General features: G+C 40.9%; 1 protein-coding gene across 3 annotated transcripts in view; it reads left to right on the forward strand.

Moving 5' to 3' along the window:
* The window catches only part of slc8a1b (solute carrier family 8 member 1b), a 363,534-nt gene that overhangs the window by 6,720 nt on the left and 336,461 nt on the right, over positions 1-20,353 (forward strand). For 2 of the 3 annotated variants that reach the window (XM_034185109.1, XM_034185111.1), the window contains exons 2-3: positions 13,757-13,766; positions 16,070-17,001. In XM_034185109.1, the coding sequence (XP_034041000.1) occupies positions 16,126-17,001 (876 nt within the window). In that variant the 5' untranslated portion in view covers positions 13,757-13,766; positions 16,070-16,125. The remainder of the gene's footprint in view (positions 1-13,756; positions 13,767-16,069; positions 17,002-20,353) is intronic. The other variant, XM_034185110.1, reaches the window with a different exon arrangement.

Consider the following 20,353-nt stretch of genomic DNA (forward strand, 5'->3'; position numbering starts at 1 on the left):
TTTTGGTAGGTGCTGTTGGATTTTCTGCATGAAAACTCACCTTTTCATGCAGTAAAAAGTGATTGGCACTTTTCTCCATCACACCTTAGAGGAAGAGCAGAACTTAAAGTAACCAGTCCTTTGTCTTCACACATCAGAACTGTTCTGCTTTTATTCTTCTTAAACCTGTCACTGCTAGAAGGAGGAATTAAATTTGGTACATTTGAGGCGGTCTGATTAGTTCTCTTTTTGATGAATGCTCAACGTAATTTGGATGATAGGGACATGATGTATGAAACATTTCAGATTTTTTTTTTTTTTGTTCTGACTCTGGCTCGTTTCCTGTTGCTCTCCTGCATTCCTGTTTCACCTCCTGGATAAAAAGTCAGATAATGTTCTGTAATAACCTGGTGCATTACAGTACCAGCCTGCAGTGTTAATTTCTTCCACTCAAAGTGTAGTGCTATGATAATATATCTTAGCTGTAGGACTGGCTGCTTTGGAGATTCCAGCGAGCAGCTGAACATCACACTAATGATGGCAACGACAGACCATTAATCTTAACTTAATTTGTTCAGAGGCAATTGTGCATGCGCGCACACTACAAAAAAACCCTCCTGAATTGATTTACCAAATATAAAAACATAACTGAAAAAAATGGGGTGATCATTTCCGGGCTTAGCTGTTCAGACTTCGATCATTGTGTGTCTGCATCATGCAAGCGCGTGTGCTGCCTCATGTGGACACACAAGTAAATGTGATAGATTTAAGTTAAACTAATATTTAATTAAATATGGAATTTAAATACTGACGGTGTGGACAACCCCTGCCTTTGGTGCTGACGCCTGTGCGGCTACACCCATGAGTGCAAATGTAGGTAGACTACAACAGTTGTGAAACAGAATTTGCTCGAAGACTGGATTTCAAGACCCAATCGCACCCCCTCCCCTCCCCAACCAACTGGTGCTGTCCTGGACATCTGTGTGGACTTAATTATCAAATATTTGATGTTCATCTGTACTGTTGGATGTTTTTTGTTAGTATGACCTAAGCAGTGGGTCACCCCACCCCTCTGCCCTTGACCAAGGCGGTGTACCTACATCTGGAGTTGGTCCCCGGGTGCCAGACTGTGGCAGCCCACTGCTCCTAGTGATTGGATTGTGTCTAACTGTAATTAGGATGGGTTAAATACAGAGGAAAAATTGTGTATTGTGTACAATGACAATAAAAGGCTCTTCTTCATAACTGTCCTCCCTTCATCCTTACTGATCCCTTGGAATTCCTATTTTACTCTCTCCACACATTCATCCTTCTCGCTCTCATTTTCTTAATTTATCAGCTCCTCAAAGTACTCCCTCCACCATCCCAACACACTCTCCTCAATTGTCAGCACATCACCATCTCCATCTTTATCACCCTAACCTGCTACATCATCAGAGGAAGTTTTTCATTGCCACTGTCACCTGTGTGCTTGGTCTAGGGGTTGGTAAGGTTAGACCTTACTTGTGTGAAGTGCCTTGAGGCAACTTTGCTGTGATTTGGCACTATATAAATGAATTTAATTGAAACTGAAGTAAATACCTCCAAAGGGGCACCACCTGCATTCTGCAGGGACTTGATCATGTTATGATCGATATTAGTCAGTTTTTGAACTAAAAGTCATAAGTTCTGGATATGATTGATTAGACATCTGTCTTCAACTGGACACAACAAAAACAGCTACTGTAATATTTACACATTTATTTACATATGTACAGGTACATGACTGAGATTTTGAGACTACGAATAATGAGATATGTCAATGAGAGGTGGAAAGCAAGAGAAACGAAAGAACGAAATATAGAAACTTAATAAGAATAAACCTGGCGAGAATTTAGCAGGGAATTTTGGTGTCACAAATTATTCTATACAAACACCCAGTTTGAGCAGTGGAGCTTAGTTCTGTAAATTTGTCTGAGGTGAGAATAACTTTAAAAATAAAATGTGACGTTACTGCACTGCTGAAAGTTTAATGCTTGGCTAACGTTAGCTTAGCCTTTTAGCCTTTATCTTGTTAGATAATATCTGTGCTAATTCCTTATTTTATGTTAGTGATCAAGTATTTGCCTTTGTTATTTGATTGGAAGTCTCTGAGAACTGATTTAAAGTTTAAACATAAGAGTTAAGTTTCACTTCCATCACATTTGTGTAAGTTTTAGATACAGGGAGGGCTCCCCCTATCTGTGAGAGCCAGTAACTTGTAGACTAAACCACACCCACTGTAACACCCACATTGTATAAAAGTGCTGTGTGAGGCATCTTTTGGGTCCTTCACAAAATGGTCACCGTCTGTGAGGACCCAAACCTGGTTTTCAACGTGACCTTCAATCAATTCAAAATGAGGAATATATCAATGTGGTTCTTTGTAAGCGGCAGTAAGTTACATAAAGAACCGGCGGAAATTACAAGCTGCAGAATCACAATTGAAAATAGAAATGGGGGATGCTCAAAAAATGTGCTTTATTAGCATTATGTTCAAATTAAAGTATATTCTGTATAAATAATATTTGGTCTAGTCTTTCAAAAAATATGCTTTGAAACTGGGGTTGTCTTATAATCAGGGTCATCTTAGATTCAGAACAATACGGCAGACAATCTTTTCCTTCATTCCTATCCCATGATTGCTTACACTTTCTATCATGTAATCATACTGTATTTTTTCACTCTATTGTTTGGAACTTCTTCTGCTTTCCCAGCTGTATGTCCTTCCCTTTCGACATCTCCTTTCAGTCCCATTCTCATTTCAGTCCTTAACTTTTGTGTTTTGTTTTCTGTTAATCGCTGCCTGTTTCCATGAAGCAAGGAAAATACAATTTCAAATATGAGCTTTGTGTCATTTGGCTGAAGCAGCAGGTCCTCCTACACCACGTCGGTTTCTGCGTGTACCAGCATGTAAAATATTTTACAGTTACATCAGTTGTACTTGTAAATTATGGTTGTTTGCCTTCACTATTCAGACTCCCTTGTAAAGACAGCCAAATGATTTCCATGTTTTATCCTTGACGCAGCCTCTTGCACTCTCTTTTCCTTTTGTTGCTTGCTGGTCCAGTCAACTGCCTTCTCAGCACCTTTGGGTGCAGCTTTTGAGAAATGACAGTATCGAGCAGAAAAAGAGCAGCACATGTTTTTGGTTTTCTTCATAACTTAACATATTGTGCAGTTGTTGTTGGCTCTGGAGAGCCGGATCCAGAGGTCCACTTTCTTCACTGTGTGTGTGTGTGTGTGTGTTTCTCAAATCTGAGCCAGAATTTTGAGGTCATGTCATTGGGGAAACCCATAATGGCCTATTCAGAGACAGAATAATGTAGCAGCCAGTTTTTATTTTGTTTATTTATTTGAAATAATAAATTATATTGATGGGTAAAGACACATAAAGACTCATAAAGACACTTGGGTTTGGTGTTAACAGCCTGGATATCAGTTCTATGTGTTTCTACAGAATTTTATTATTTTTTTACTTGATTAGTCAGGGAGAGATCAGGCCAACAGGTCCTGGAGAAGACCAAGGACATGCCCATGGTTCATCTGCCTGCAGCAGATGGATGGTTATTTTCAAGATGTGGGGATGGACCGGTTGTCTGCCTGGGTGGTTGCCATCAAGGACCCAAGGCGACTTTGTGTTTTGTTTTGTTTTTTGTTTTTGGATATGGCGAAAGCATAGAACCAGTGTGTGGTTCCTACTAGTTGCATAAAGAAAACATGCATTTTCAATAAAATGCAGAAGAACACAGTATGGAACATGAGTGCCATCTGTGAGCAGGTAAATCAGTTCAAGAACCTGTGCAGAGAAGGATACGTGAATCTGGAAAGTATTACCTTATTTTTTACCTGAAGAATTAGTATTGTACAAGGTGAATAAAGCAAATGTCCACATATCATCTTTGGTCATAGAGGCGGGAAAGCTGCCATGGACAACCATATGGATCAAACATCTGAATTATGTTTTCAGTCTGGATCAAACTGAATTATGGTTGAAGCTTTTTTCTATTCTTTCTATGCCGATGATGTTTACTAAGAATTTTAGCTTCTTGATGTAACCTTATCACCCAAAGCATCCAAAGTATTTTAAAATGTTCTTGGAAAAAAGACAGCAAAATTCCATATGTCTTGTCCCTATGCCTTGAAATTTCTTGAGATGATTAAGGCTTTCAAAACTCAAGTTCACAGGACCATAAAAATACAGCTGAAGTCAATCAGCTGTTCTTGTTGTTTCTGACAAGAGTTATGGAGGAATAACAAGGATAATTATCAGTAAAACTGGTGCATTTAGGGGTGTTTTATGAGCAGAAATGGAACATAACATTCATAACCATATGTTCATTCATGTATTTGCAACAACAAATTGATGTTTTTATCAGCTTAGAATGAGTCCTTCATATTTACATGGGAATGGCCTGCCTCATGGAGGCCAACACGTTTCATTACCATGTTGATAAAGTAGCCCAAAAGGTACATGCACTGATAAGCCGTAACAGTGTGAACACTGACAGGTGAGGTGAATAACACCGATTATCTCATTACAGTGTCACCTGTCAGTGGGTGTGATATATTAGGTAGCAATTTATCATTTTCCCTGTGAAGTTGATGTGTTGGAAGCAGGAAAAATGGGGACGTGTAAAGATTTGAGTGACTTTGACAAGAGGAAAAATGTGATTGCTAGAAGACTTGACCAGAGCATCTCCAAAACTGCAGCTCTTGTGGGATGTTCCTGCACCAAAGTGCTCAGTACTTCTCAAAAGTGGTTCAAGGATGGAAAATTAGTGAACCGATGACAGGTTGGCCCATGTGGTCTGACCCAACAGAAGGGCTATTATTGCTGAAATAGCAGAAAAAATGTCAGAACACACAGTGCCTCAACAAATTAGGGCTGTTCTGGTGGCAAAAGGGGGACCTACATAATATTAGGCAGGTTGTCAAAATGTTATGGCTTATTGGTGTACTTTGCCTTTCACATTTTGTAGTATGTCCAGTGGTTGCTCCCCTGTACATTGTCTACTAGATTCTAGTGCAGGCTAACAAGTGTGATGCCTCATTCCATTTATCACTGAAGTCGTAAATCATGGCTGGGAATGACGTCATGCCCAAGTTAAATGCATTCCAGTTTTCATACAACACCACAAGTCTGAAAATTTTCAGGATGCCTCCAACATTTTGAAGTACAGAGTGCTACATAAATATTCAGGCCACCAAAGAGACCTCATGGAAGAGGACCAGTATTGCAGAAGTTAAAGTTAAAATTACTCAGTTTTGCCTCTGTGTGGAGCGGAGACGCTGCGCGACACTGTGCATGCACTTGATGCTGTGCTCGTCAATAATTGCATGTTCCACCTTCGGAAAAAAGTGTTTAAGGTACATGTTTGTGTATGTTACCAGTATGTATTTAATTAAAAGTTTTTAAAAAATAACAGGCTATAACACTTTCTGTGTAACATCTTTCTGTATAACATCTTCTGTGTAACATCTTTTCTGTAACATCTTTCTTAAATATCTCATGTTTAATCGTGGACATCTGCGGCCTATATATATGTACATTTTTTTTTTCTTTTTAAAATTGGTGGGTGCGGCTTATATTCAGGTGTGCTCAATAGTCCAGAAGTTACGGTATCATAACAGCATGTCCACAGAAAACAACCTGTAAGTAGTGTGTGCACGATTTATTAAACTGGACACAAGAAAGACAGACGTGCTAAAAAAAACTAAATATTGCAGACTTCAATATGTTCAGAGCAACCACCTTGGATTGTGAACTTTGGGTATGTGGGCTTCGAACAAGTTGAGGTGAATTCCGACTTCCCGGGATGTTCCTGCGAAATTCCAAATCCAATTGGAAGCCTCATTTCTGTAAGACAAAAGCTCATACATGTCGCTTATCACAAGAGGAGGCAACGGCCGTGAAGGACGGCATGACGTAAGGTTTTAAAGAATGTGGTGAACATCAGCACCTCCTCTGCAGTGGAAACCTCAAGATAATTTTGATCAACTTTTCATATTAACCCTCTGGGGCCGACGGCATCATGTACGATGGCTAAGACCAAGCTTTACAAAATTATAAATAACTTTTTAATGATATGAGATAGAAACTTACTTTTTTTTTTTGCTGAAAAGGTAACACCACGGACTTTCGAGCCAGCCATTGGCCATCTTTGTACTCCTCATAGATGCTGTGTGATGATGTGCGCAATGTGAGTGTCCAATCGGAATTGGTTCACTGTCACATGGTTTTCCAAAATCCAAGCGTAGGGCAGATTTACCTCACGTGAAATCCAAAGATCATTTTCAGGAGTGATATGTTACTAGTTGGCCCGTTTTGAATAGCCCCCTGGGTGCTCCAATGAGTATATACTATTGTGCTCCATGCGCCCTGCGACATTATGCACAGCGATCAGTGAAAGCAGACAGAGCAGACGGAGAGCCTCTGATGACAATCTCACATGCTCAAACAAAGAGTGTGTAATTATCAGGATTGCTCCCCTAGTTTGCAGGTGAATGTCACTGGATAACTCTGTTGCTTTCTCGGTGTAAAGCACTGTTTACCATATCAATGGAGCGAGGGGGAGGGCTGCTCCTCAGACTGTAAGGAGCCAAAGTGGGCCAAAGTGTGAATGAAAGCTGCTTTAGGAGCAGCACAGAACAGTCCAAAACATGTAACCTTTGTGTAATAGCAGACATAAGTTGCTTTGAGATGAAGACAAACAAAAATGCATAGACCATTTTGTATATATTGTTCAAAATGTGCATTTGTTTATTGTTTGAACTTTTTTGTTGTGCAGTCTTTCACACAAGACCTCAAATTACCTTCATAAAGTGTCAAAACAGTTGTTTATTATAGTTTGCTGTGTGTTTTGAATAAATGTGTGTGGAAAATTACTTGCCACTGTACTTTTTCCTTTCTTATTTCTGATTGTAAACCTTTATTACACTTATAAAACACAACAAAAGCATATATATTGTGAAAGCACAGGCTGTCCTGAAAAAAGAGACAGAAAACTTGATTGTGGGATGCAGGGAGAGCTGTTAACAGCAACAATAAAACATTTATGCCAGGCGAGTGAACTGTCAAAAAAATACCCTCGGACCCCAGAGGGTTAAGCCAGGTTTTGCGTCATTACTTTACTTTTTCATCTTTAGACCTTTTAATTTAGACAGTTTATGAAAAAAAAAATCAAAGGTGTTCACAGCACGAAATAAATTCAAGGTTGACCGGCACTCTAGTTAGCGTCACTCCAATGAAAAATGAGATGAATTACACCAAGAACAGCTTTCATGGTCAAAGAAAAGCATTGATTGTGGCCTTGGGTTTTTCAACATTGAACGCCTCCAGATAGATTCAATTTATTCATATAGTGGCAAATGACAACAGAAGTCATCCCAAAGCGTGAAATGCAAAGAGGAAGGCCGAAACCATTCTCACCCCATTATCACGCATAGTGGCAGCAGTTGCAAGGACAAACTCCCGTCCCATTTTCATACTCTTTAGGTACCGATGCACCATTTATATTTCAGCAACAAGATGTGAAGTAACAGTTGTGGCTCCAGTGTTTCCCCCTTCTTAACACTATTTTCTCCTCAATGTAAAGTTGTGAATGTGATATATGAGTAGTGAATGAACTGATGGGTAAATGAGAATGGGCCTATCCAATCCAGTTTAATACGATACCTCAAAAACAACAAATGTCATGTATCATCTTGCGCGCGCCTTCAAATTAAAAGGACATACAATAATGACAAACTAACTAAAATTAAATTTATGGCGCTCAATTAATGATGAAGGCAACCTAGTTTTGCTTATGCAATATCTCCCTGACAAGCCTGCCACCTGCTGGATGGTTAGTAGAACATAGTAGCAGGTGTGGTTGTCATTGAGAGAAACAGATCATTTCTGCTCAGAAATGAACGAAACAAGAAATTAAATGAGCTGATTTTCTGTTGCAAATTTCCAGCTGATGCAGAGTGCTTTACAATGATGGGTCATGTTCAATGATAGTCTAGAATAGACCCCTGGATCTCATACTGGGGTCAGAGGCTCCCCAACTGTGAGCCAGAAATCACAAGGGGGTGACCTTGTTTTGTCTGCTCTAAGGATGTCAAAATTAGGAGTGCACGTTGCACAACATCTTAATAGGTGACTTACGGGATAATTGGTAGTAATTTAAAAAGTAAGGCCAGACCTTAATTACTCATGTGAAGCACCTTGAGGCAGCTTTGTTGGGATTTGGCACTGTATAATTAATATAAATTGAACATAAAATTAATTAAAAAGTTGTTTAGATGAACCAAAGAGAAAAGGGGAAAACAATTACAGTTATATATGTGAAAAAAGTCCATCCATCAATTTGGTAAACCTACTTATTTCTAGTTCAGAGTATAGAGCAGGTAGCTCAGTGGATAAAAAGGTAGCTTGCTAATACATATATCTGGGTTTGAAACCTTTGTAACCATCGTCTTATTTAGGGCTGCAGCTATCAAATATTTTTGGAAGAGAGTATTCTATCGATTTATTTAATCAAGTAATCGGATAAAAAGTACTTTTGTATTTTTAAACAATATCCATAGTGGCAGGGCTCTCCTAAGCAATGACACAATGTCGCTGTGCCATCATGCAGATTTTTAAGTTTAGGGTGTTCCCTCTCTTTCTGTTTTTCCAGGTAATTATTTATTTTTTCACATTATTATGAGTTTTGGAGCGTTGCCAAACTATAAGCACGGTGGTCTGTGAAATCTTGAGTCTGCAGACAGGACATTCTTTTATTTTCTCTTATTGCACATTTCATTTGCACTTTTTAATACTGTGATTTATTCGTTGCAGCTCAAACCGAAGTCAAATTCCTTGTTTTCTGTGGATACTTGGCAAATTAAACAGCCTTTGAAAAATGGCTGAGTGCAGCATTTCCACAAAAGCTGCACTGATAAATGAACTTTACAGCCTGTTGATAAAAACTCTTATAAAATCCGAATAAAGCCATTTTTATTTGAATCGTTAAAGGATTCACTTAAAATGCGCGTTCTATCGCTTTATCTGTGGAGGTGGAGAGCAGCTAGTGGATTAAACCATTTTTTAAAAACATATACAAAGACACTGCTTCACTTTAAATGCGCAATAAATCTGTTTTAGATGATCAGTGTGGATCCTTTCTCTCAAAACACTTTATTTTACTCAGCATGCGGCTTTGTAAACTTGTAGCATCTGCTGCTACATTGATTAGCTCTTACACTGGTTATGCGCATGCTCTATGATCTTCTTCCCCTCCATTTTGGTGGGAGCATTACAGCGCCATATACAGGCCTGGAGTATGTACTACAGCGTTAAATGAAGTCTTAGCCTCGAACATGTTTTGTAATCAAATTATTTGTGTTACTCAATCAATCGTTTCAGCCCTAGTCTTAGTCCACCCAGCTGTACATCGGTATCGGCCTTGGTTGGGGAGGTAACCTGTATCGAATTGGTGTCCTCTCCAGGGAGAGTCATAAAATATCATCCACTTAGCACTATGGACCCCAGGGATAAACACGGACACTCACGGGCCTCAGTGCCAATATACGACTTATGTTTTTCAGTTCAGAGCTGGGGTGTGGATGAAGCCAATCCCAGCAGTCATATCAAGATTGGACATTGGTCACAAGACCTTGGAGGTGTAGGGGAACAGAAAGACGTTTAAACAAAAATGTTGACCTTTGAAACCAATGATCTGTACGTAGGCCACAGCAAAACCCCTTAAGGGCAGTTCTGGGGTCAACCTCCAGACAAACAGCAAGTTTAACAGAAATTGGTCCAAGCAGCTTGAAGGAGTAAACATCTCTGATTGTGTTGATACGATGGGGTTTTCAAATGAAACCTCACCAGAATGCCACAGCTCTGTGTTTGTCCACTTGGTCTTTATAAATCATCAATCAATCAATTTTATTTATATAGCGCCAAATCACAACAAACAGTTGCCCCAAGGCGCTTTACACTGTAAGGCAAGGCCATACAATAACCACGTAAAAACCCCAACGGTCAAAACGACCCCCTGTGAGCAAGGACTTGGCGACAGTGGGAAGGAAAAACTCCCTTTTAAGAGGAAGAAACCTCCAGCAGAACCAGGCTCAGGGAGGGGCAGTCTTCTGCTGGGACTGGTTGGGGCTGAGGGAGAGAACCAGGAAAAAGAGGGGAGCAGAGATCAATCACTAATGATTAAATGCAGAGTGGTGCATACAGAGCAAAAAGAGAAAGAAACACTCAGTGCATCATGGGAACCCCCCAGCAGTCTAAGTCTATAGCAGCATAACTAAGAGATGGTTCAGGGTCACCTGATCCAGCCCTAACTATAAGCTTTAGCAAAAAGGAAAGTTTTAAGCCTAATCTTAAAAGTAGAGAGGGTGTCTGTCTCCCTGATCTGAATTGGGAGCTGGTTCCACAGGAGAGGAGCCTGAAAGCTGAAGGCTCTGCCTCCCATTCTACTCTTACAAACCCTAGGAACTACAAGTAAGCCTGCAGTCTGAGAGCGAAGCGCTCTATTGGGGTGATATGGTACTATGAGGTCCCTAAGATAAGATGGGACCTGATTATTCAAAACCTTATAAGTAAGAAGAAGAATTTTAAATTCTATTCTAGAATTAACAGGAAGCCAATGAAGAGAGGCCAATATGGGTGAGATATGCTCTCTCCTTCTAGTCCCCGTTAGTACTCTAGCTGCAGCATTTTGAATTAACTGAAGACTTTTCAGGGAACTTTTAGGACAACCTGATAATAATGAATTACAATAGTCCAGCCTAGAGGAAATAAATGCATGAATTCGTTTTTCAGCATCACTCTGAGACAAGACCTTTCTGATTTTAGAGATATTGCGTAAATGCAAAAAAGCAGTCCTACATATTTGTTTAATATGCGCTTTGAATGACATATCCTGATCAAAAATGACTCCAAGATTTCTCACAGTATTACTAGAGGTCAGGGTAATGCCATCCAGAGTAAGGATCTGGTTAGACACCATGTTTCTAAGATTTGTGGGGCCAAGTACAATAACCTCAGTTTTATCTGAGTTTAAAAGCAGGAAATTAGAGGTCATCCATGTCTTTATGTCTGTAAGACAATCCTGCAGTTTAGCTAATTGGTGTGTGTCCTCTGGCTTCATGGATAGATAAAGCTGGGTATCATCTGCGTAACAATGAAAATTTAAGCAATGCCGTCTAATAATACTGCCTAAGGGAAGCATGTATAAAGTGAATAAAATTGGTCCTAGCACAGAACCTTGTGGAACTCCATAATTAACCTTAGTCTGTGAAGAAGATTCCCCATTTACATGAACAAATTGTAATCTATTAGATAAATAAGATTCAAACCACTGCAGCGCAGTGCCTTTAATACCTACGGCATGCTCTAATCTGTAATAAAATTTTATGGTCAACAGTATCAAAAGCAGCACTGAGGTCTAACAGAACAAGCACAGAGATGAGTCCACTGTCTGAGGCCATAAGAAGATCATTTGTAACCTTCACTAATGCTGTTTCTGTACTATGATGAATTCTAAAACCTGACTGAAACTCTTCAAATAGACCATTCCTCTGCAGATGATCAATTAGCTGTTTTACAACTACCCTTTCAAGAATTTTTGAGAGAAAAGGAAGGTTGGAGATTGGCCTATAATTAGCTAAGATAGCTGGGTCAAGTGATGGCTTTTTAAGTAATGGTTTAATTACTGCCACCTTAAAAGCCTGTGGCCTTTATGTGGACTTGTGGAACACACTGGTTGCAGGATTGAGCAGAGACATCCTGGCTTGGAGAACAAGGTCTTTAGTCATCAGCCTGACAGAAAAAACATGGTGAAATGAAAACAACCAAATCAGGCTGAATTATTGATCACTTTGAAATAACACACAAAGATGTGTGCAGCTGCACAAGTAGGCTGGAGGAGGCAAGAAGCTGCTGGAGGGCATCAAGCAGCTGGTTATCAAGTTTAATTACGTAAACATGTAGTTGTGTTTGAAACTGACTTTATAGCAGTCAGACATAGATGGTTTTAATCTGGAATATTTAAATGTTGTCAGTCTGATTTATGCGGCGGTGCGCTTTGGGAAGGCACAGACATCACACTTTCTTCCTGCTGTTGACTGAGCTCTCAGTGATTTGAGGGGAATTGGATTCTGTTTTGCTCATTCAGCTTTAAATAGCTGCAGCACCCTTAAGACTCGCTGCGTGTAATGACTGATTGATGTCGTTACAGGATTTACAACTTCATAAATAAAACGATTTTGTGACACTGCTGATGGAACCACTGAGGTTTTGTGAATTCCACTGTGTCTGTAAGAATGCAAGTGGTTAGTTTTCCGGGAATGGATGTTGGCATGCTGGGAAGTGGAAGGAGGAGCTGGTTTGAGGAAAATGCAAAGCCGATCGTTGTTTTGGGGTTTTGTTAGGATTTGCAAACACGCAAACTAATTTAAGTACTTACAACAAATTAATTTGCTAAAAAAAGTGTATTTTCCTATCTTGAATTGCTGATTTAGGAACAGAGTGGACTTGGATAGGTTTAAGTTGGACTCACTAACCGGCATCATATGCATTATAAGTTGACCAACATTCAGTGTGTCACAATGTCTTACTTAAAAGGCCATTCATGCATGCAGAATTTTGTAAATCTGTGCGTCAGTCATATTGAATTTTCCGGTATGTAAAAAAAAATTCAATACAATACAAACTCAACTCAGTCACATGGGGTGTACAGCCAGTGCATTCTGATTGCTGCCCCAAGTGCGGGTAAATGAGGAGGCTAGAAGCAAGAAGACATACACTGTAAATACACTAAATATCAAATCTCAGCCACATTGGGTACATGAGCCAGTGCATTCGGCGTGCCGGTCCCAAGCCCGGACAAATGAGTAGGGTTCGTGATGGACATCTGGCATACAATTTGCCAAACCATCCATCAATCCATTGTCTATCCCTGCTTATTCCAATTAAGGAACACGGTGTGGGTGGGTGTGTGTATGTGGGGGTATAGCTGGACCCTATTCCAGAAGTCATAGGGCATGAGGTGGGGTGTACTCTGGACAGGACACCAGTTTACCACAGGGCCACATTTAGACAGACAAACACATTCACACTCTCATGCACACCTACAGTCAATTTAAAGTTTCCAGTTCACCTAATATGCATCTCTTTGGATGTCAGAGGAACATGCAGATCATAAATGCAAATCCATACCAGATCCATCAAGGCCACAGTTAACAATGAACATCACCAGTGCTGTTGTCCAGCAGGAGGCTGGCAGACACTGAGCAAATGTTTTGGTGCAAAGAAGAAGAGGTGGACAACCTGTCCAGAGGCAGCAGTAAAGGATGAACTCATCCCGTCTAATTAACAGCAGACGGGATGAGTTCATCAATGAAATCACCTGGTAGAGTTGGTGGTTACAAAGAAACTTGCACCTTATTTGCCCTTTCTGGAGTCAGGTTGACACCTATGTGGAAGGGAAGAAAGGCCAGGAGCATCGGGGTGGGTTCAAACTGTTGTATTATGGTGTGGATGGGAGGTGAAATGGTGTTGTGGTCTAAAGGAGTATATTAAGAGTGTGTTGGTTATGTGAGTATCTGACTAGATGAAGAGTGTGAAGCTGGATATTTAAGTGGTGATGAAGAATGTCATCATTGCATATGACCCACAAGTGGTTTGAGATGGAGGAGTAAGAAGTTATCTGCAGTGAGTTAGATGAGGTGATAGAGACTTTACCCAAGTAATGAAGAGTGGTGATTGGAGTGGACTTCAGTGGGCATGTTGATAAAGGGAACAGAGGTGATGAGTAAGTAATGGGTAGCTATATCAAGGAATGTGGAAGCTGCAGATGGCAGTCAATTTTGCCAAAAAGGATGGAAATGACTGTGAAGAATAATTATTTTAAGAAAAACAAGGAGCACAGTTTGACTTAAGAGTGAGGGAAGGTGTACAGAGGTGGACTACATCCTTTGTGGGAGATGCATGCTAAAGGTGATAAGGTAAAGCAGGGAAGACTGTAGCTATACAGCATTAGAGAATGGTTCGTAGGATTTTGGAGGTGAAGAAGAGGAAGCAAGAACTGAACCAAGGATCAGATAGTGGAAGCTGAAGGAAGAAGACTGTTATGTGAAATTCAGGAAAGTGGTAAAGTAGGCCCTAGATGGAGGTGAAGTGAAGCTGGATCACTGGACAACTACTGCAGATGTAGCGAGCGAGACAGTCAGGAAGATAAGTGTGGGACATCTGAACAGAGGAAGAAAAACAAGGAGACTTGTTGGTGGATTGAAGATGTTCAGGAAAGTATAGGAGAAACAGGTTTGCAAAAAAAAAAAAAAATAGGCATAGTCGGATAGATTACAAAAGTAGACAGAAAAACAAGGAGGTGCAATGTATGGTGAAAAAAGAAGTAGTAAAGGATAAGGAAAGGACATATATTGAGTTATTCATGAAGATGAACTTGAACTGATTGACTAACCAAAGGGAGTAAGCTGGAAAGGATGTGCAGCAGGTTATGGTGAAAAGTGATACAGATGGTAATGTGCTTACAAATGAGAGTCTGAGAAGGTGGAGGGAATATTTTGAGGAGCTGATGAATTAAGAAAAATGATATAGAGAAGGCTGGATGATGTGGAGAGTGTAAAACATGAAGTGCAAAGGATTCGTAAGGATGAAGTGAGGATAGTTATGAAGAGATGGAAGAGTGGAACTTGTTCAAGATGGCATACCAGTGGAGGCATGGAAATGTTAAGGACAGATGGCAGTGATGTTTTTAACCAGATTGTTTTAATAAACTCTTGGAAAGTGAAGATGCCTGAGGAGTGGAGAAGTGTACTGGTACTGATTTTTAAGAATAAGGGTAATATGCTGAGCTGCAGTAACTACAGAAGTATAACATTGATTTGCCACAGCATGAAGTTATGGAAAGAGTGGTAGAAGTTAGAATGTAAAAAGAGGCGCAGATTTGTTATTCATGCTGAGAACGAGCACAACAGATTTAGGTTTAAGGTCAGAAGTAGTTACATTATGTGTTTGTAGATAGAAATCCGATGAGTTGCGGTATTGTATGAGGAATTCTGGAGTAGCAGGGAAGTATGTGAGGCTGTTGCAGAATATGTACACGGTCTTAGTGTCAGTGGTGAGATGCACAGTCGGAATGACAGATACATTCAAGGTGGGGTGTAATTACATCAAAGATGGGCTTTGAGCACTATTTATTTATTTATTTATTTATTTATTTATTTATTTTGCAATGGTATTGGACAGGTTGACAGACAAGACCAGATATGAGTCTCCTTGGACTATGATGTTTGCAGTTATTGTAGGATTAGAGGAAAGAGCCTGAGATAAGCTTGGAGAGGTGCAGCTATGCTCTGGAGAGAAGGGGAATGAAAGTGATTGGTTGCAAGACTGAGCACATGTGCATGAATGAGAGGGAGCACAGCGGTATAGGAATAATAGCAGTAGTAATAAAAGTAGAGATGGTGAAAATGAGTTTAAATACATGAGGTGAACTGTTCAATGTAAAGCAGAGTGTGAGCGACAGAAGATGAGTGCAGAAAAGGTAGAGTGGGAGAAGAAGAGTAGAAAGAAGCATAAAATGCAGGATGCTGAAAAAACAACCAACGCAATTGAATTGTGTCAATTGATAACACCTGAATGAATTAAGTTCTTTGAAATTAAGTTAATAAGTTAGATTAACTCATCTGTTAATCTAATTTACTAACTTGATTTCAAAGAACGTAATTCATTCAGGTGTTATCAATTGACACAATTCAATTAAGCTGGTTCAAGTATTTTCTTTCTTCAATGTGAAAGTTAGTCACAGTAAAATATTTGCAACATAAATATGATGTGTTGGATTTTTGTTTTGCTACCAAGCTAATAATAATGTACATATTGAGAACAAAAAACATCATATTGAAATCTGTCTTTAGTCCAGCCCATTTTGTCCTAAATTTTAAAAACCAAAATCAATATGATGTATTCCTGCAAAAATGTAGATCAACAAAGCCAGATCTAAACATTTCTTCCAACTAAATATGTCACTTTTTTCACTAATTTCTCTCTCTCTTTGTCTGTGTTCAAAGGTTCACCACCTTCTTTAATCGCCATTACACAGTACTGGTCTGGACATCAATATGGGTTGTTGTGATTGCTCCGCTGTCATGTCCCACACTCTGAGGCTCACCATCATTGCAGCAATCCTTCTCCTCAAGCTCCACCCCTCATTGGCTGGAGCCCCTCCTGAGCCGAGCCCGGATGGTTCTGTTTCTGCCGTGTCCACCAATAAGAGTGAATGCAGCGAGGCTGAAAAGTGCTCCAAAGGGGTGATCTTACCAGTTTGGGAGCCCCAAAACCCATCATTTGGTGACAAGGTTGCCAGGGCAACTGTTTACTTCGTTGCTCTGGCATACATGTTCCTGGGTGTGTCAATCATTGCTGACCGGTTCATGGCATCAATAGAGGTCATAACGTCACAGGAAAAAGAGATCACTATCAAAAAACCCAATGGGGAAACCACTACCACGACTGTCCGGATCTGGAATGAGACCGTGTCCAACCTCACCCTCATGGCTCTGGGTTCCTCAGCTCCTGAAATTCTGCTGTCTGTCATAGAGGTTATAGGTCATGGGTTTGATGCTGGTACTCTGGGCCCTTCCACCATTGTGGGCTCTGCAGCATTCAACATGTTCGTCATCATTGGACTATGTGTGTACGTGGTTCCTGACGGTGAGACGAGGAAGGTCAAACATCTCCGCGTCTTCTTCGTCACCGCCACCTGGAGTATCTTTGCCTACATTTGGCTCTACCTGATCCTGGCTGTGATCTCACCTGGAGTTGTACAGGTGTGGGAGGGGCTTCTGACCTTCTTCTTCTTTCCCATCTGCGTGGTGTTTGCCTGGGTTGCTGACCGCCGCCTGCTTTTCTACAAGTATGTGTACAAACGCTACCGGACGGGCAAACAGCGTGGCATGATCATCGAGACAGAGGGTGATCGTCCACTTCCTTCAAAGGTATTTTTAGAATTGGAAGTAACACTGTTACATTTTAGTACTGCTACAATTTCCTATACAGCAGGTACAGGGTGAAGGGAGAGTGCTGGGATTGGGCATAAGTCTCTATCATGGAAATCAACAAAAGAATATACGTACATCATAACTGGTGTTCAATTTGGATGTTCGCATTAATTTGTAGTCCGGCCAAGGTCACCCATATTTTTCCCATTCAGAACCTTTCTCCTCCGCACGGAATGGATTGGACAACTCCATCTGCCCCTGTGCATCTCACAAAGCAAATGGCATTCACTATCTCCCACACTGGTCTGACTCACTCCTGCCCCCTGTGGCAGTGGAGGCATACTCGGAGTGAATTTTGTGATAATTGCATGTTTCCATGTTTTAAGAGTAATCAAGGAACATTTTAAATAAATAATATTGTTAGACTGTTTTACTAATTTTAAAATTATGTTAGAGTTGAATTATAGTCAAACAGGAAAACATCAGTGCAATTATGATGTAATTTTTATTGGATTTTCAAACTAAAACTGTTAAATTGACTTAAATTGGGTTTGAACGACAGCAGGCTACTCTTGCTGCGGGTCTGGACATCTAAATTTTGTTCGTACCTATGAAAAAAGTCAAAATACGAGGCAATTAGGAACAAATCTGTTAGTTCGTTGTTCGTTCATGAGGCCCAATGATAGGACTGTTCAAAGAACAGAGTGAATACGAGGTCTGTTAGAAAAGTATACAACCTTTTTATTTTTTCAAAAACCTGATGGATTTGAATCACATGTGCTTGCATGAGCCAACCTTGAACCTTCATGCGCATGCGTGAATTTTTTCACGCCTGTTGATTGCATCATTTGCTTGCAAGCAGCCTTTGTGTGAGGATGGGTGGAGTCTCTCATTTTTTTCTTTGCAAGGAAATGGCGGAACGACTGGAGTAGCACGACTACATCAAATTTTGCCAGAAACTGGGCGACAGCCAGGTGGAAACCATTCGGATTATTCAGACGGCTTTCGGTGACGATCCTATGGGCATCACACAGATTAAGGAGCGGTACAACCGGTTTAAAGATGTCTGCACAACGGTGGAGAGCGCGCTGCGCTCCGGGCAGCCATCAACATGCTGAAATGACCAGATCATTTCCAAAGTGAACGCTGTCATGATGTGGGACCGTCGTGTGACTATCCGAGAAATTGCAGAAGAGGTGGACATCAGCACATTTTCGGCACATTCCACTGTGACAGAAGATTTTGCCATGAAAAGAGTTGCAGCGAAATTCATGCCGATGTCTTCGGCACAAAGCTGATGGTGGAGCAAAAGCACCTCCTCGTTGAAGTCTCACAGGACATGTTGTGACATGCTCACCTCTTCCACCATTCGGAAGAATCAGACGGCTTTCGGTGGCTTTTCACTCATGTGACTATCCGAGAAATTGTGGATGAGCCCACCCGGAAACTGAACGTTTTTTGAATGTTCATTGAACGTTTGCATGAGAACATTTGCAAACGTGGCATGAACACTGCACGAACATCATATGAACAAAGAACGAGGACAGGTAATGTTTGCATGCGAACATTTAATGAACATTATACAAACATTCACAAATGTTCACAAACACCATATGAACAGTTGCAGCAGAACATTAAATGAACATTTGTAGAATGTTCAAATGCGAACATTACCTGTCCTCATTCTTTGTTCATATGATGTTCGTGTAATGTTCTTGCTCAATTTCCTACAAATTTTGTGATTGTTCCTATTAAGAACAAAAAAATTAAGTAAAACAAACTTCATAAATGTTTTAAAATTCAATAGGTTTTATTCCATTAGTGACTTGTAATGTGGAATTCACATACACTCAACAAAAATATAAACACAACACTTTTGGTTTTGCTCCTATTTTGTATGAGATGAACTCAAAGATCTAAAACTTTTTCCACATACACTATCACCATTTCCCTCAAATATTGTTCACAAACCAGTCTAAATCTGTGATAGTGAGCACTTCTCCTTTGCTGAGATAATCCATCCCACTTCACAGGTGTGCCATATCAAGATGCTGATTAGACACCATGATTAGTGCACAGGTGTGCCTTAGACTGTCCACAATAAAAGGCCACTCTGAAAGGTGCAGTTTTATCACACAGCACAATGCCACAGATGTCGCAAGATTTGAGGGAGCGTGCAATTGGCATGCTGACAGCAGGAATGTCAACCAGAGCTGTTGCTCGTGTATTGAATCTTCATTTCTCTACCATAAGCCGTCTCCAAAGGCGTTTCAGAGAATTTGGCAGTACATCCAACCAGCCTCACAACCGCAGACCACGTGTAACCACACCAGCCCAGGACCTCCACATGCAGCATGTTCACCTCCAAGATCGTCTGAGACCAGCCACTCGGACAGCTGCTGAAACAATCGGTTTGCATAACCAAAGAATTTCTGCACAAACTGTCAGAAACCGTCTCAAGGAAGCTCATCTGCATGCTCGTCGTCCTCATCGGGGTCTCGACCTGACTCCAGTTCGTCGTCGTAACCGGCTTGAGTGGGCAAATGCTCACATTCGCTGGCGTTTGGCACGTTGGAGAGGTGTTCTCTTCACGGATGAATCCCGGTTCACACTGTTCAGGGCAGATGGCAGACAGTGTGTGTGGCGTCGTGTGGGTGAGCGGTTTTCTGATGTCAGTGTTGTGGATCGAGTGGCCCATGGTGGCGGTGGGGTTATGGTATGGGCAGGCGTCTGTTATGGACGAAGAACACAGGTGCATTTTATTGATGGCATTTTGAATGCACAGAGATACCGTGAGGAGATCCTGAGGCCCATTGTTGTGCCATACATCCAAGAACATCACCTCATGGTGCAGCAGGATAATGCACGGCCCCATGTTGCAAGGATCTGTACACAATTCTTGGAAGTTGAAAATGTCCCAGTTCTTGCATGGCCGGCATACTCACCGGACAAGTCACCCATTGAGCATGTTTGGGATGCTCTGGACCGGCGTATACGACAGCGTGTACCAGTTCCTGCCAATATCCAGCAACTTCGCACAGCCATTGAAGAGGAGTGGACCAACATTCCACAGGCCACAATTGACAACCTGATCAACTCTATGTGAAGGAGATGTGTTGCACTGCATGAGGCAAATGGTGGTCACACCAGATACTGACTGGTATCCCCCCCCCAATAAAACAAAACTGCACCTTTCAGAGTGGCCTTTCATTGTGGGCAGTCTAAGGCACACCTGTGCACTAATCATGGTGTCTAATCAGCATTTTGATATGGCACACCTGTGAGGTGGGATGGATTATCTCAGCAAAGGAGAAGTGCTCACTATCACAGATTTAGACTGGTTTGTGAA

This window comes from Thalassophryne amazonica, chromosome 13 (assembly GCF_902500255.1).
Source record: "Thalassophryne amazonica chromosome 13, fThaAma1.1, whole genome shotgun sequence".
Taxonomy (NCBI): domain Eukaryota; kingdom Metazoa; phylum Chordata; class Actinopteri; order Batrachoidiformes; family Batrachoididae; genus Thalassophryne; species Thalassophryne amazonica.